Consider the following 16,898-nt stretch of genomic DNA (forward strand, 5'->3'; position numbering starts at 1 on the left):
CATGGACTCTAAGACACCCAAGAATCCCAAGGTAAGAATCCCTAATCAGCTTGTAGATACTAGCAAACAATTTAGATCATGAAAATCAGTTTGTTCCAAGATTCTTAGTCATCCTACCCTAAACTTGGTTAAACACATGTTGACTCAAACAAAGAAATGTTACTTAGGGCAGATCTCAAAAGCATCTCTAGGTCTCTTAATTTAAATTAAAAGAAGTAATTCAATTAAAATATATAAAGATTGTTATGTTTAACACTTAAAAAAGAAAGCAGACTAGAAGGAATGTTTGCCTGGATTCCATCTAATCCAGAGAAAAGTCAAAATATAAAAGTCAATTCAGTGAAGCACCACATGCTTAGATTTAGATTATAGACAACAAAAGGAGTTACCCTAAAAATACTACCATCAGTTTTTAATAAATTCATGCAGTCAGTAATGTGCATCATATCCACATTTATAAAGTTTTTTTTATTTTCTTCAGCATCATTAAAATAAGATGAAAATAGGCTACAAAAGAATAAATGACTCACTCGTTCAACTTAAGTAATAGGTTCTGCTTGACTTAAAGATGCACAGAATAGCACATATAAGGGAAAACACTTCTTCTTAACACATCCAGATAGGACCACGAGTTGGGGTAATGTGCTAGAAAATAAGCCCTTCTTAGGAAGGAGTCAATTCACTTCCAAAAGCACTTATTAAGTACCCATGCTAGGCACAGAGGAAACAAAAATTTAAAAGACCTGGCCCCTGTGCTCCGAAAGTTCACCTAGAAAGAAAAGCAAAAAAGACAACTAATCATAAAGCTACAAGACGTGGGGTGCCTGGCTGGCTCAGTTGGAGGAGCATGCGACTCTTGATCCTGGGGTCCTAAGTTCGAGCCCCATGTTGGGTGTAGAGATTACTTAAATAAATAAATAAAATAAATAAAATAAACTTAAAAAAAAAACAAGAAAGCTACAAGACGTTTTGACAACATCGAAGAGGAAGTAATTAAGTCTGGCTATCTGCACCTTCCATATCTCAGTCCCAGCTTACAGACATCTGAGATCTTAACTTGAAGACAGGAGGGCCTGCAGTCGGCCTGCTACAGCTGTGGTCTCAAGTGAATTACGAAAATCCAAGGAAAATGCTGCTGAAAAATTATGTTTTTAAAATATAAAATTTATTACAGAAATTTTCTTATATTCATATCAGTTATATGCCCATAATCTATTTTCAACTAATAAATATTTTCCAATACTGGCCAGATTCAAATAGTGCAAAGTCCACTCCTTTTGAAATATCAGATGGACTGCCAAATGATGCCAGTCCTTCCTTAGGATATTGGAGTGGTGGGGATGGAGGAATACATAGGTTCTGTGCCTATTTTAAAAGAAACAGTAAGATACTACAAAAGATGTTTTATTACTAACTTAGAAAATCATGTTGGAAAATCAGGGCACATGATACCAACTTGAAAGCAAACTATCCCTGCAATATGAATAATTACATTTATGTATTTGGGTCAAAATGTACTTCATTAGTTCTTTATTACTGAAAAATTATCTATTAGTTATAAAATACTTTTATAATTTCAGCATATTTTTCAAGATAATTTTTCAGTGAAAACTCCCCTCCCGACTCCTACTAATTACTACAAAGTTTTGATTAACATTTTAAGCTATTTTTACCAAGAGGCCTCTTCTAGCTTCCACTACCAAAAACGAGGATATCCTGCTTTTTTCACTCTAAGCACCAGTTCCAGGGTATATCCAATTAGACATGTTCAATGTGCATACAAAGAGACATCCATGGCTCACACTCCCCATAGGCAGATCCTTGCACCCCTCCCCCACTACTCTGCATCAATCAACTTTTGGAAAATTAGAGGATCACTCTCATTTGCCTTCCAGATGCTATTTTACAAATTAATTCAAGTAACTGCCAACAGGACATCATAACCTCAAATATGTAAACTGAAGCGCATTTGCACCCTATAAACAAATTTCTAAGAATATTAAGCTCCATTTCTTTAAAACAATAATTATTTGTTAAGTGAAATTTAGTAAATATGATTTTAACATATAATAACTTCAAGGCAAAAATTTGAGGAAATTTAGGAGTTCAAGATATAAACTACAGTCCCTGTCCTTCAGCAAGATGGCAATTAAGTGGGAGAGACATACATGTGTACAAATAATTTGGAAATGGAAAGGAAATGAATGAAAAGGAAAAAAGGAAAACGGGAAATGAAAATTATCTCAGAAAGTCAACATTTAACAGAAGCCGAAAGAGAAGACTGAAGGAAACTACTAGATGCTTCCTTTTAGAAAGTGGCTTTTGGGAAAAATCTTGAAGAATGAGTTAAATTTCGAGAGAGATGAACAAGAGAAGAAACGAGTATGTGGTGGGAGACAGAATAACACCCCCACCCCCAAAGATGTCCACACGCTAAAGCCAGGACATGTGAAGACATTACCTTAAAGGACAAAAGGGACGTTGTGGCTGTGATTAAGTTCAGGATGTTGGGGGGGGGGGGGAATTATCCCGGATTACTGGGTGGGACCAGTGTAATCACAGGGGTGGTTGTGAGGCAAAGAGATGTGACAGGGGAAGCAGGAGCCAGGGTGAGAGAGAGACTGGAAGATGATGTGCTGGGTACTGTGGAGATGGAGCAAGGGAACACAAGCTAAGGAATGCAGGGGGCTTCTAGAAGCTGGGAAATAGAAGGAAACGGAGTCTCCCCTAGAGGCCCCCTAAGAATGCAGCCCAAATGATACCTTGATTAGAGCTCAGTAAGATCATAACCTCCAAAACTGCAAGAGAAAAAATTTGTGCTGCTTTAAGCCACTAAATTTCTGATAACTTGCTATGGCAGCAACAGGAAATTACTTCAAAGCAGTTTTAAACAAGCAAATAAAAAGTGGCAAAGAGGGGCACCTGGGTGGCTCAGTCAGTTGGGTGTCTGCCTTCAGCTCTGGTTGTGATCCCGGGGTCCTGGGATCGAGTCCTGTGTCAGGCTCCCCGCTCGGCGGGGAGTCTGCCTCTCCCTTTCCCTCTGTCTCCTCCCTCCTTGCTCATGTTCTCTCTCAAAGAAATAAAATCTTTAAAATATGTTTTTTTATATCATTTGTTCCAATAATTCAATCTCTGAAAATATAACCCAAGGAAATTATCTTAAAGTAAGAAGATAGGAGTGCTCATCAGTGAAGCATGATACTAAAACGCTCCCCCCTTTCTAGCCCCAGAAACTGACAGATTCCCTCTGAAATTTGAAGGAGGCTCATAAGGGATCAAATCAGAGAAAACAGAATGAACTCACATGGAGAGAAAGTCCTTATGGATGGTTCACAGGCAAGAGCATTTGTCTTCAGCAATGAACTATGGACATTTGTGTGGTGTTTTATTTTTATTTCTATTTTTCTGCAGACAAATGGTGATATTTCAGTATCTAATTAAAGATGTATAAATAAGGAAGGCAGACCGGAGAGGCCTGCCACTGAACAAAGGAAAGGGGAAGTCCAAGAAGCATGATTACCAGTAAGACTCAAATCCCCTCCGACAGCATTCTCCCCTCTCAGACAAGGGCAGCTCCCCACCAGCCCACCATTCCTCCCTTCTTTCAGAAGCAGCACTCCTACTTCTTCTGGGGATACTGCTCCTCCTCCTGCTCCAGGGGATTCACAGAGGGGTACCCCATTCCTCTTAGATTTAGTGCTGCATTCTGTATTGGGGTCTTTGATAGGCAGTGAAGACTGGGCAATTCTTTGGTCACAAGAAAAAAAATCTATCAGGTACTCATCAGGCATGCTGCTCTGTGCTCAACCTTATAAAACATTTGGGATACTAAGAGATTAGCCCTGACCAGATGAAACTGCCTCTATTCCGATCAAAAATACTCTTCAGAATAGGTTTTCTGAAATACGCATTATTCTAGTCACTACTAAAATCTTAGCATTTATTAACTGACAAAAGCAGACACAACAAAAATTAAAAGCTGAAAGTTCCTGACCTTAAATGTAAATCTTTTCAGTCATTTTTTTAAGATTTATTTATTTGAGAGCGCAAGCGAAAATGTTCGTGTGTAAGCGGGGGGAGGGGCAGAGGGAGAGAGAGAATCCCAAGCGGACTCTGCATTGAGTGCAGAGCCCCACATGGGACTTGATCTCATGACCCTGAGACGATGACGTGAGCCGAAATTAAGAGTCAGACGTTTAACCGACTGAGCCACCCAGGTGACCCTCTTTTCAGTCATTTTTAATGAAAATTTAAAACATAAAATAACTTAGTATGGACTTATAATCACCCTCAAAATCAGTAATAAAGACATCTTGGCAAATTTACAGGTGGTAATAAAGATAATTAACATTTATTGAGTGCTTACTCAATTTACAGTCCAACATTGCAATAAATGTGTTTCAGGAATTATTTCGTCTAATCTTTACTACCTATGAGCTAGTTATCATTGTCATTTTACAATTAAGGAACCCAAGGCATAGAGATGTCAAACAGCTTGTCCAAGATCACTCAGCTAATTAATAAAACTCTGGCCACAACATAAATCTTGGGAAATGACCTAAGTAAGTACAGCAACACTGTGTGTTCAAAAGAACCCAGGAAGGTAATCTTGACCCTCGTCCTAGAGTACACAATGGCCTTTGTGTGAGCTCCAAGCTTCTCTGGGCTCTTCCACCTCCACTCTTGATGCTTACAACATCGGAGTATTCTGCTCTCTTGTGCAGAATATTACTTCCATGTAATATGCATCTTTCACAACATGGCTTCATGGTTATTAGATCTCCAGCTATTGGTTTCAAATAATCCATTAGGAAATGGAGACACACCTCTGAGAGCTACTAAAGGAAAGTCCTTTATCATCTCAAATACTGTAAAGGGGACCTGGAATCTTCAGGAGCAGTAACAGGCAGCTTTACATATTGATACTTCATAATAGATAGTAAGACTTTAATAGTCCACAGCATGCACCCCGAGGCTGCAACTACATAGAAGCAACTAGGATACAGAAGAATGAAAGAGACAGAAAGAAAGAGAAATTGGGCTATGGCACATAAAATTAAGGCCAGAGAAAAAGCACCAAACCAGGGGGTCAAGAATCTGAATTCTAGCCACGGCATAAATTAAAACATGTAATCATGGCAATAACAATACTAACACTTGTAAATGTCCAGCCACAGGTAGTAGAAATAATAGCTGAATATATTTATCGAGCAGACACTGAGTGTTTCACACACATCACCTCTAATCTCCACAACAAACTCTGAAGTAGGTCTTGCTATTCCCATTTGAAAGATAAGAAAACTGAGGTTCAGAGGTTAAGATGGTCAAGGGCACAGAGATCTAAAGGGGCAGAACTAGGAGACCTAATTCCAAAGCCCATTTTTCTGTTGCTCCCATCATCACCAAATCAAGATCTCTAGAAGCACAAAGAGCATCACTGGGATGTTACACGGAAATCTCTCAAGTAGGGGCACACGCGAACGCGCGCGCGCACACACACACACCAGGAAGCCTGTTGCTAAGCCCCACTCCAATCAGTCACTGCCACCCAGTGTTCCAGTCAGACTCCTACCTCTTTAGGAATGTGCCAGACTTATAATCAAATGGACACGCAGAAAATGAATTACCAAAGACTTCGTTCCTCCTCTAATACTTGCTAGACCAGATACTCGTATAAGTCAAGGATTTGTCTTTTTCATGGTTTTATTTTCAGCATTTATTTTCAGTGTCTGGCAAATAGTAGAGTCAACAGATACTTTTCATCATAGAGTAAAAGCAACACTGTCCTACATGAAACCAAAAGCAAAAACAAGGTAAGATGGGGGTCAGACAATGGTGGGAGGAGTTTACATTTTATTCCCCTCCCCCAAAACACACATGCACTTACTTAATATAGAAAAGTATCTGACAACCTAACAGCTAATTAAGTGTTAAGTACTAGATGTATTCTCATTCCTAATTTAATGAGTCAAGGATGCTGGTCCCAACACTATTACTTAGAATCATTCTGAAGGATTTAGCCAATGGGAAGAAGGACTAAATACTTGAGAGGATATGGCAACATCACTAGAGCTTACATAAAATGATTATCTTCTTCCACCAACCCAGAGAACTAGAAGGCTTTATTAGAATAAGAGAGCTGAACATCATGAGTAAAACAAAAATAAGCAAGTGATGGACAACAGTAAGCAGAGAGAAAAAGAAAATCCAGCAGAATATTTTGTAGAATGTAATCCATTTATGTCCTCCAACCTGTACATAAATGCCCAGGAAAATATCGAAAGGATATGTTCCAAAATGAACAGTGGTTACTGCTCATGTACCTAATGAGTGTTTGCTATACGATATGCCCCGTCCTGATGCTTTCACTATAATGCTATGACTGTTGAGCAAACTGAGGCCTAAAGGTTAAGTAACTCGTTAAATGGCTCAAAGCTACTAAGTCACTGACCTAAGAGTCAAATCCATGCTATGTGCTCCACAGGAGGAGCTCGTATGCCAACATACCCCCCACCTTCTGGGCAGAAGAGTGGGAGAAGCGTCCAAGTTGTGGGCTAAAGAGCACTTCATAATGTCAAAAATGTATTCCATCCTATGCACATAAAAATCACAAGACACCTGAAACTAGTAACATTGTATCATCCTGCACTGTATTGTAATAACTCGTACTTCAACAAATATTAAAAACAAAAAAAAAATCACAAGAAGAAATAATTGCTATAATGAGAACAAGTAAGACAATGAATGGACACAAAATTCAAAAATCAGCAAGGTCCTTCAAATAACAGCATTGTTCTTTGGCCTCATGAACTTTGGAAACACCTACAGTGGTAAAACATTGAAATCATTGTTAACTCTGTTGCAAATAATCATCATGATGGTGCCATCTACATCTATAATAAAGACACCCCAAATGTGAAGAAGTTCTTCATCATCAGGGAGATCGGTCACATTTTTCTTTCCTGGGAAGGGTGAGCTTAAACTTGATAGGTTAAGCCTAATTCAGTTTTTATTCAATTACTCAATAACCCAATGGTCTATAAAAACTAACCACATGTCTTCTATAACAAACAAAGAAGGGAAAATAATTGACAACTACATCTGAGAGTCAGGCTTCCTCTAGAAATTAGAAGATACTTGATCAGATTGTTTGCTATTTTAAGAAATTTGTTAATATGCTACCTATATTATAAAACGATACCATAAAAGGGAATGGGGAAAAACCAATGACTCATTAATGTAAGCAACAGCAAACTAAAAGAACTTGAGATCAGATACTGAATAAGGCTCTTCAACAGCTTTATAATCTGAGACTAACAGGACAAGTTTATAAATGTAATTAATCACTCTTAGTCAACATTAAACAAAATGGTCATATCTGGATTAAAAAGTCATATTACAGCACCAATAAACAAGGGATAATATATAGAGCAGTGTTATTAGCAAGTTATATGGCTTGCAACCTGAGGCACATTATGGAGATCTGGATGAATTTCAAGAGTTGCATTAAGTTAAAACGTGGTCTAAACTGCTAATAGAACGTAAGCCTGTTGTACATGATCACAAATAGCACTTAACATGCAGAATCACCATGAAGTAAGACTAAGGTTGTTAACCACAAACCCAGAAGACAGGATATTTACATATAAATAGTATTCACTTGTGAAAAATCTTTCTAAATATGAATGACTGATTCCCTATGTACATTTCCAAAAGATATTTAAGATGGCTAATTTTTTGATGGAAAACAGGCAGGTTTTCCTAGTCTCACATCCTTAGAATCAATGAGCCTTTAGGTCTTAGGACATCTAAGAAACAAAACAAATACCATGAAAGCAAAAAGGACTTTTTTTTTTTTTAAGCAGCAGTTAAACATAGCACAACTCTGAGTTCTGAGAAGGTGACAGATAAGAAAACAAAATTAAAACAATTCCTCTGAGTATATAAATCAATTAATTGTCATTAATTTGCACTATGCCAAAAGATGAATTTGCCATTCTCCAGTTACATCATCAACATTTAAATAATAATACAAATGCAAAAAATAGTTTTGAGAACAATATAACTGCAGGATAACAGAAATCATACATAAGGAGGCGCCTGGGTGCCTCAGTTGGCTAAGTGTTTGACTCTTGATTTCAGCTCAGGTCATGATCTCGGGGTCATGAGATCGAGCCCAGCAACGGGCACCATGCTGGGCGTGGGGCCGGCTTAAGATTCTCTCTCCCTCTGCCTGTCTCCACCTCCCGGGTTGCACATGCACACTCCATCTCTCTCTCAAAATAAAAAGAAGTCCTACATAAGACAAACTGTAAAGTAACTCTCTCCAAAAGTCCTTGAAAAGTGTCAGGTCTCTCTTACTGAAAATAAGGAAAACACTCAACTTAATATCCAAGAGTCATCACTGTATGGTACGATAAGCTTTACTTACTTGTCTTTTAGGAAAAATGAAGGGAACATATAGATGAGAAGAGGGAAACCTAAATTTCTAAAACATGGTACTAGGTTGACAATGTTATCCAACCATGAACATAACACAAGTGAAGTGGATTCTAGTAGTAAGACACTATACAGCAACAATGACCCTGGGGGAACAAGGAACTAGCTGGAATCCAACCTGCTACTTGACAGCAAAGCCAGGACTCAAATTCAGGTCTGAACTGGCCTCAGTTGTGTGATACTCTACAAGGGTCAGCTTGCCCAACTTGAAGATTTGGATTTTCTAACTTAAATATTGTTTACTATGTTGAAATTGTTTCACCTTTAAAAATCAGGGATTATTCCTGCAAATAAATATACCAATATTAATATGGAAACTGTGGCAACTATAAAGGTTTTTCCCTCCTTTTTCCAAAATTATCTGATGCTTGTTTGTTCCACTATAGTTACCTGAAATAAAATGATTTATTAAAGAAGTAGGACAAGGAATAGAATGTACTAGTCAAGAGTTGGGTCCTAGGGGTGCCTGGGAGGCTCAGTTGGTTGAGCGTCCAGCTCTTGATCTCAGCTCAAGTCTTGATCTCAGGGTTGTGAGTTTAAGGCCCCATATGGGGCTCCACACCCAGGGGAGCCTACTTAAAAATTAATAAAAAAAAAAATATTTTTTAATTTTTTAAAAAAGAGTTGGGTTCTAGAACCATTTAGGATTCTAATCCCTATTTTCCCACCAGTGAGTTGGGTATAAGCTTGGACAATTTACTCATCTGCCCTACGCCCTGGTTTCCTCATCTGCAAAGGAGATAAAGAAAAAAAAAATTTTTAAACATGTTTCTCACTGGCCAGGGAAAATTTAAATGAGATGGCATAACACATAACAAGGCTTAGTACTTAAGATGTACTCATAAAAAGGCTGAAGAAAAAAGACTTGTATCACATGCTCAAAAGCAATCTAAGAGGCCCACCACAATCTAAGTGGATTCATGACTGACCCTTACCATTACAGTAATGTCTAAATGTCTGGACATGCCATTTCCCCCACCTCCAACCATGTTAATATAATCACCCTTTCACAATAAGTTTACTTGAAGAAAGAAGAAAACGGTAGCTGTAAGAGACTGGCACCTCCCCCTTTGGGCGTCCAGTAGGAAACCATGTGACTTCTCCAGTACAGTGCACTCAGGCAGGGCTGCAATCCGCATCAACAATTCTAAAATTCAGCACATGCATCTTAACGGGAAGCCATCCAGGTGTGTTTTCCTTGTTTGCCTGACTTCTGCCTCATTTGACTTTGTTATCTTGAGTCTTAATTTTTAAAAGTGACTCTTTCTTACATTAAACATTAAAAACAACAACAACAACAACCCAAAAATACCTCTAAGCACCGAAATGAGCACGATCTCTTTCACTACATGGTAGTACTGCAAACACCTCACTGGGGGTGGGCCAGTCCCATCCGACTGCTTCCCGGATGAGGGTAAAGTCTTTGTGAAAATCAAAGAATGTAAAAAGCCTGACAGATGTTGGCTGTGCGTTTTGGATTAAAGGATTGTGTGATGGCTGTGTGTGTGTGTGTGTCCCCACAGTAGTCCCAAGGGACCGTAGGACCATATTCCTTCCATGTCTCTAGAGTTTAACTGCTTCCCTAAATATGTCAGTTGTAATAGTAGGTAGTGTTTACGGAGTACCCCTTTACACGCTAGGCACTATAAATATCTGAATGTTTTCTCGACATTGTTTCAAGTCATTTTCACATCATCAGGAGGTAGAAATCCCGTTTTACAAGTGGGGAAATTAAGACTCATGAAGAGTAAGTGAATTGTACGTAATACCGCCCAAGAGATGCGCTACTAACCTGCTGATTTTACAGCTGAGAACTCTGTCAGCCGCCCTCCTACCACCGCCTGCGCATGCTTCCTTGTACCGTTGTTAAAGCCAATATATTCTATAGATTTTCTTTCTGCATTCCCCCTACCCTTCCAAACCCAATCCCATAGAGGGCTTTCCTTTCCAGTTCACTGTCCCAGCAGCTTTTCTGTAAGCCCCCCCAAAAACCAATTCAGTAAGTATTTCCTGAGGACATGTGGGGCACCAGGCATGGTGTTAGAGACTGGTGATACGCTGGTGAGCCAAAGGAACACAGACCCCGACCTGCGGGGCTTTAGGCTGGCAGGGAGAAAAACATGCAACAAAGCCCAGCAATGACCAGCAGACGGAAACGGAGATTTTCCTTTGCATGGTGCTGAGGGTTCCTCAACCACATGGCTGCCAACTTGGTCTGGCCCTGGCCTGGGCCAGAGGGGAGTCAGACGGCTGCTCTGGACTCTGGGCCTATGCCATTCAAAAAAATCAGTATGAACTCATCACACCTATTCAGAGAATGCTTCATGAGTAAGCAGGAAAGCAACAATAAATATGTAGATTTTCAGGTTTGTTTAGCAGCAGGGAAAGAGGAAATGTATGTGTCGCTGCAGCTGTTCTGGCCTTTTCATTACTCAGGACAAAGTCGGCTTCCCCAGGCACCAGAGAGAGAAGTGAAAAGGCGGCTCTTCCTGCCATCTTTAGACTCTCCCTTCTATCCATGTCCCTGGCGGACCCAAAGAGGCAGCTACTTCTCCCTTCACACCCAACCAACACAAACAAGGAAAGAAGCCAAGAGGAAGGAAGCGGTCTGGCTTCTCTGTAAGGCTGAGGGGCACTTCTCCCCCAGACCTGAGGTCAGCAATGTGGCCCCCGCCTGTAGGTCCCAAGTGACAGACTCAGTCAGGACTTGGAATCAAGAGGTGCCCTCCATTCCCAACAACAGTCCCTTTCGTGGACATCAGGCTTCTCTGCCTCCCATGACCCAGAGCAGAAATGGTTCTGAAACACTGAACAGGCAAATCAGTAAGCCAGTGTTTAAAACAGGCACCATGAGGGGCAAAGTGACAGGCATCTGGGCAAACATGGCCAACAGACACTGCCTGGCTTGCAGTGTGTGTTAAGATTGGAAAAGTTCGGGCGCCTGGGTGGCTCAGTTGGTTAAGCGACTGCCTTCGGCTCAGGTCATGATCCTGGAGTCCCGGGATCGAGTCCCGCATCCGGCTCCCTGCTCAGCGGGGGGTCTGCTTCTCCTTCTGCCCTCTTCCCTCTTGTGCTCTCTGTCTCTCATTCTCTCCCTCTCAAATAAATAAATAAAATCTTTAAAAAAAAAAAAAAGATTGGAAAAGTTCACATGTAAATCTTGACATCCAAGTTCTCTTGAAATGTCGAATGATCAGACAACAGTGGGTTTGCCTTCCCAAGTAGAATCTGAGACAGGCCACTCTACTCAGAGAGGGCAAGCCCCCTCCTGGGTTGCCTCTCAGGGGCCCTGGACCCAACAGCCTACCGTTAACTTGCACCACCTCCTGACAGCCATACAACACAAGTCTCCGAGCCCTGTCCTAAATATTACAAGTTTTATTATCTCCCACTATACTGAATGGAAAATCAAGCAGCACAGATTTAGAGTAAGTAAACATTAAGGGTTTTAAGATTTATATTTTCACCTCTCTTACAACAGTACCCAAACCCTAACACAGAAGCACCTGCTGAGGATAAGGGGGGCAGCAGGGAAGGAGAGGGTAAAGGAATAACGGCAGTCCACGGAGAATGAGCAGAAGCACGCCACAGGCCTGACACACCCCATCGTGGGGCCCACGCTCACTCTCATGACCACAGTCCAACCACAGGGCAGGACAAAGGCCTCAAACGTCTTCATTCCGTGCATGACGGCTTTGACCAAACACGGAGACTTAATGACACACACAAACCTGAACTTCAGACTCCGAGTCCCATCTGTAGGGCTGCTCTCCCACCTCCCTACAAGAAAGTGAAAAGAACTCAATTTCCTTTTAGCAGTTCCAGAGAAAACGGAATCAAGAAGGGTGAATTCAACTTGCCCAAATAGATGTGAGGAAGCAGGCTGAGCAATCCAGGGCCCAGGCCTACCTAAAACACAACTTCAACAAAAGCAAACCTCAAGCTCACTGCAATTGCAGAGGCTGGTCACTTGTTCTATTATCTTTCATGTTGTCTGTCCTAACACAAATTATGAAACCAAAAAAGAGGAAGTACCTTTTAAAGAAGTGAGACCTGTTTCTGAATCCAAATCACACCACTTTATACAACTCCTAGTCAGAAAATTATAGTTACATCATATTGGTTCTTCCAATATAACACAACTAATAATTATTGCTATTTATCATTCACATTTTTAAATATATTTATAGACTGCTTTATAATTCCCAAAGTCCTCCTGTCCCTTAGGGATAGGTAAGTTGGCATAGAGCATTTGCCCTAACAAATGAAGGCACTAAGGCACAGAGCCTGCAAGTAAGTTGCTCAAGGTCACACAGCTGATCATAGTTAATACAACTCCACAGCTCATCCATGAATTCCAGATATATATATATATATAAAGTGACTTGGTAGTCAAGAAAATAGTAGGCCCTGATGAAGAATAAACACAAAGATGAAACTCTGTCATTTGCCTGCTTATACATACACACCGTGGTATACACACACACACAGATGCCAAAGCCATATTGTAAAACTTACAATATAATGTTCAATAAAAATTAATTTAATGTTAAATATTTTAATGTTTAAAAATTATCCTAATGTTAAATTAACTGGATTTGCCTAGTTATTCTTTCTGACAGATTAAGAAAAGGTGACCAGTCTGAATTACAGGTTTAAAATAAAATTTTTGTCTTACTCATAAAAGAGCACTGTAACCACAAAGCAACCACTCACATCAACTCTTTCCATAGTTGAGTCAACATTCAATATAATTACTCCTAAACGGGCAACACTGACGCTCCTTCCAACGAAGCATGTCACGAGAACATCTGGGACTCTCAGTCCTGAGTACATGTCACCCTCTAGTGGCATCCCCCTCCCCATATCCTGGGTGAATTCCCTCATTGGAGACAACTGTGCTTTAGAGAGCTTATAGTGTGATTTTATTCACAAATACAAAACTTGGGGGGCACCTGGGTGGCTCAGTTGTTAAGCGTCTGCCTTCGGCTCAGGTCATGGTCCCAGGGTCCTGGGATCGAGCCCCTCATCGGGCTTCCTGCTTCTCCCTCTCTCACTGAGTCTCCGTCAAATAAATAAAATCTTAAAAAAAAAAAAAAAAACTTGGGGCGCCTGGGTGGCTCAGCTGGTTAAGCATCTGACTCAATCTCAGTTCAGGTCTTGATCTCAGGGACGTGAGTTCAAGCCTTGAGTTGGGCTCCATGCTGGGCGTGGAGCCTACTTAAATATATATATATATATATGTATATATAATTTAGGTAATTATATATACATAGATATAAAACTTAATTTCTGCCCTTGATATGACACTCATCATTTCCTCTTAAGAGTGCTAGTGAATAACTTAAGTCTCTGTGGGTGAATGGGGCATGTAATTGTGAAGTTGGGCAGTTCATTCACTAGAAAGGTCTATAGTGAGGCTAACCACAAAACTCAAGTGGTTGTGGTGCACTTGCTAAAACACTCAAAAGAGAACAACACAATCTTTACTCAACACTTGGTGCAAGAAGCTTAGGAGTCCAAAAGGACATCTTGAATTTTAGGTATCTCAACTTTCCTTCCAGGTATCTCACTTCAGTATATTAAAACCTTAGTAGTCTTGCAACCTTTTATCTAAGAAAGTCTTTATTACAAATGGACACCATAAAAGAACACAGTAACACCTTGTGTTAATTAGCAGAGAATTGTGCAGACTTATAATCAGTGTACTCTACGGAAGTACCAAAGCATTGCTGAGACTTCACAATGAATGAGAAAATATGCTCAGTCTGTCCCTCACTCAATATTCTGACATTCTACTTGGCAGCAGTGAACTTGACACCTTATCTTTGAGAAGCAGGGTGGCCACACAAATTATTCCAGAAAGAGGAATAACCTACAACAGGATCACATCAGGTTCACATCAGGGTGGGATAAGGAAAGGTTTTGGGTTACTGTTTCTGTTGTTTAATCTCTCCTTTCCCCATATGCATTCCCAAAGGCTAGTACGAAAATCAAAGATAATAGTAATCAGTCAACTAAGGTGTTCCTTGAAGGCAGGTACCATGTCTTAAAACTTCTTCATTCTTGGTGCCTAACACAACCTGGCTATACCATGGGTTTTTGCTTCCCATTGCAAAAAGAAGACAAACTTGTTCATTGTCCCAAAATAAGGTTGAGGGAAAAAAAATTGAAAAACCTTTGTTGATAGGGCAGTTCAATAATGAAACAATCTAATCCAAGAAAGCATAAGATAATAATTCTCTGTGAGTTAATTTGGTCAGGCCATGGTACCCAGTATTTTTGGGCAAATTCCAGTCTAGATGTTGCCGTGAAGGTATTTTTTTAAATGTGGATAACATTTAAATCAGTAAACTTTAAGTAAAGCAGATTATCCTCCATAATGTGGGTGGGCCTCACCCAATTTGTTTAAGGCCGTAAGAGAAAAGACAGGTCTCCGAGGAAGGAGTTCTGCTTCCAGATGGACTTCAGACTCAAGACTATGACATCAACTGTTCCCAGGGCCCGCAGGTTGCTGGCCTGCCCTGCACATTTCAGATTTGCCTGCCCTCATAATCATGTGAGCCAATTCCCTAAAATAAATACTTCTTTCCCACTTACATATATGTGTGTATACACACACACACACACACACATTTATATATATTTCCCCTTCCCCATACTGGTTCTGTTTCTCTGGAGAATCCTAATACGTTGAATACAGATTTTCCAAAGACCGTGACCACAATATTCATTCACTGCTCTAATATTAAAATAGACTTCCCCCTAAGTCAAAGCCAAACCATTATATAAAGTCCAATCACTGGATGAAGGATATTCCGCTAGAACTAAAATGATGGGGGGGGGGGGGGATGATGATAAAAAGTCCAAGAAAAATCTTTCCAACAAATACACCTAGGTTGATCAGCCCAAACATTTCATTTTAATAATCTGGGGGCATTTTAGTCCAACAACAAAATCATTTCAGGGTGACACCTTCATAATCTCTTACACTTCATAGAAAAGGCTTTGCCAGAATTTACTGAATGAAAAAAAAAATATGCTGAGAAAATTTAAATGAAAAGAAGAAAAATATGAACTACCTCTTGGTTATCTTTGTTTTGGTTTGCCCAGAAAATCTTATGATAAAGCGTCTCCATTGAATTGCTGGAGTCAGTCCGGTCAAAACAATGTCGATCCAACACTTCCAACGTGTGCAACACCCGACTGATGGTCACCCCTGGATGTGGAAATTAAGCAACTGTCAAGAGGTCAAATAAAGCCACAACAGCGTAGTACAAAATCATCACTAGGCAGGGCAAAAGGGATTTTAAGAAAGCATCGTTCTGGGGCGCCTGGGTGGCTCAGTCGTTAAGCGTCTGCCTTCAGCTCAGGTCATGATCCCAGGGTTCTGGGATCGAGCCTGCATCAGGCTCCCTGCTCCACGGGAGGCCTACTTCTCCCTCTCCCACTCCCCCTGCTTGTGTTCCCTCTTTCGCTGTGTTTCTCTCTGTCAAATAAATAAAATCTTTAAAAAGAAAAAAAAAGAAAGCATCATTCTCGGCATGTAAGAATTCCCAATGAAACCAAACCTGACATTCTCGACAGCCGGGAGCTACAGGGCACGAAATGAAGAATGCCCTCAGAAATCAGAAGGTGGCTCCGCTAAAAAGCATCCTTACTCACTATGTGGACGGATAGTTAAGAATCAGAAATGCAGCACCAAGTCCAACATTCAAAAGCACCCCTTCTTCTCTCGTGTTCTGTACCTGCTGTTGATTCTTGGCACTTGTCAAAGGACCACCGAACCTCCACTGCACGGCCTCTTTGTTTGATCTGCTGTTCCGCCTCGTAAATCCTGGCCCGAACCTGAAAGATAAGCACTTCCACTTAACTTGTGCTTGGAGAGCCACAGTGGCTGTCTAAATCAGGTCAGGTTTCTCACATGAGCACAGCAGCGTCCTACAGTCCATCTCGACTACATCATAGCAAATTTAGCCTGTTGTCCAATAAGTGCCCTTTAAAATTTACAATTGGTGGTTCAATGCCAGTTTTCAATAACAAATGCTCACCAAAAAAAAAAAAAAAAGTTTGCTTTACAAGTGAAAATTTTTTTAGGATATCATATGGAAAGGTGAAAGCTCTAAAGTATCATTTTTGAGCCATTCTTCTATGTATGAAAACAACGAGGCATGTTTCATTAATTTAAGAAAAATGCTTGCCAAAAAAACAGGGATCTTATTCTCAACATTAGTCACGATCCTGTGGTTTAAGTTTCTTAAGTCTCTGAACCAAAAAAACCCAGCACTAATAAAACTAACTCATAAAAACATAGTTACTAAATATCACAGATGACCAACTAGGAGCGCTGTGGTCATGTATTAGAACCACCACCGTAACTACCCTCTGGGTGGCAGAAC

General features: G+C 40.3%; 1 protein-coding gene across 1 annotated transcript in view; it reads right to left on the reverse strand.

The window, feature by feature from the left end:
• Nucleotides 1–16,898, reverse strand: part of MED12L (mediator complex subunit 12L) — a 320,591-nt gene that overhangs the window by 227,285 nt on the left and 76,408 nt on the right. The window contains exons 10-11 of the mRNA XM_045903552.3: nt 16,248–16,347; nt 15,582–15,718 (exon numbers count right to left, since the gene is read on the reverse strand). Coding sequence (XP_045759508.1) covers nt 15,582–15,718; nt 16,248–16,347 — 237 coding nt within the window. The remainder of the gene's footprint in view (nt 1–15,581; nt 15,719–16,247; nt 16,348–16,898) is intronic.

The sequence above is a fragment of the Mirounga angustirostris genome, unplaced genomic scaffold (genome assembly GCF_029215605.1).
Source record: "Mirounga angustirostris isolate CCGP_5_RB_7025 unplaced genomic scaffold, mMirAng1.0.hap1 SCAF_1, whole genome shotgun sequence".
Classification (NCBI taxonomy): domain Eukaryota; kingdom Metazoa; phylum Chordata; class Mammalia; order Carnivora; family Phocidae; genus Mirounga; species Mirounga angustirostris.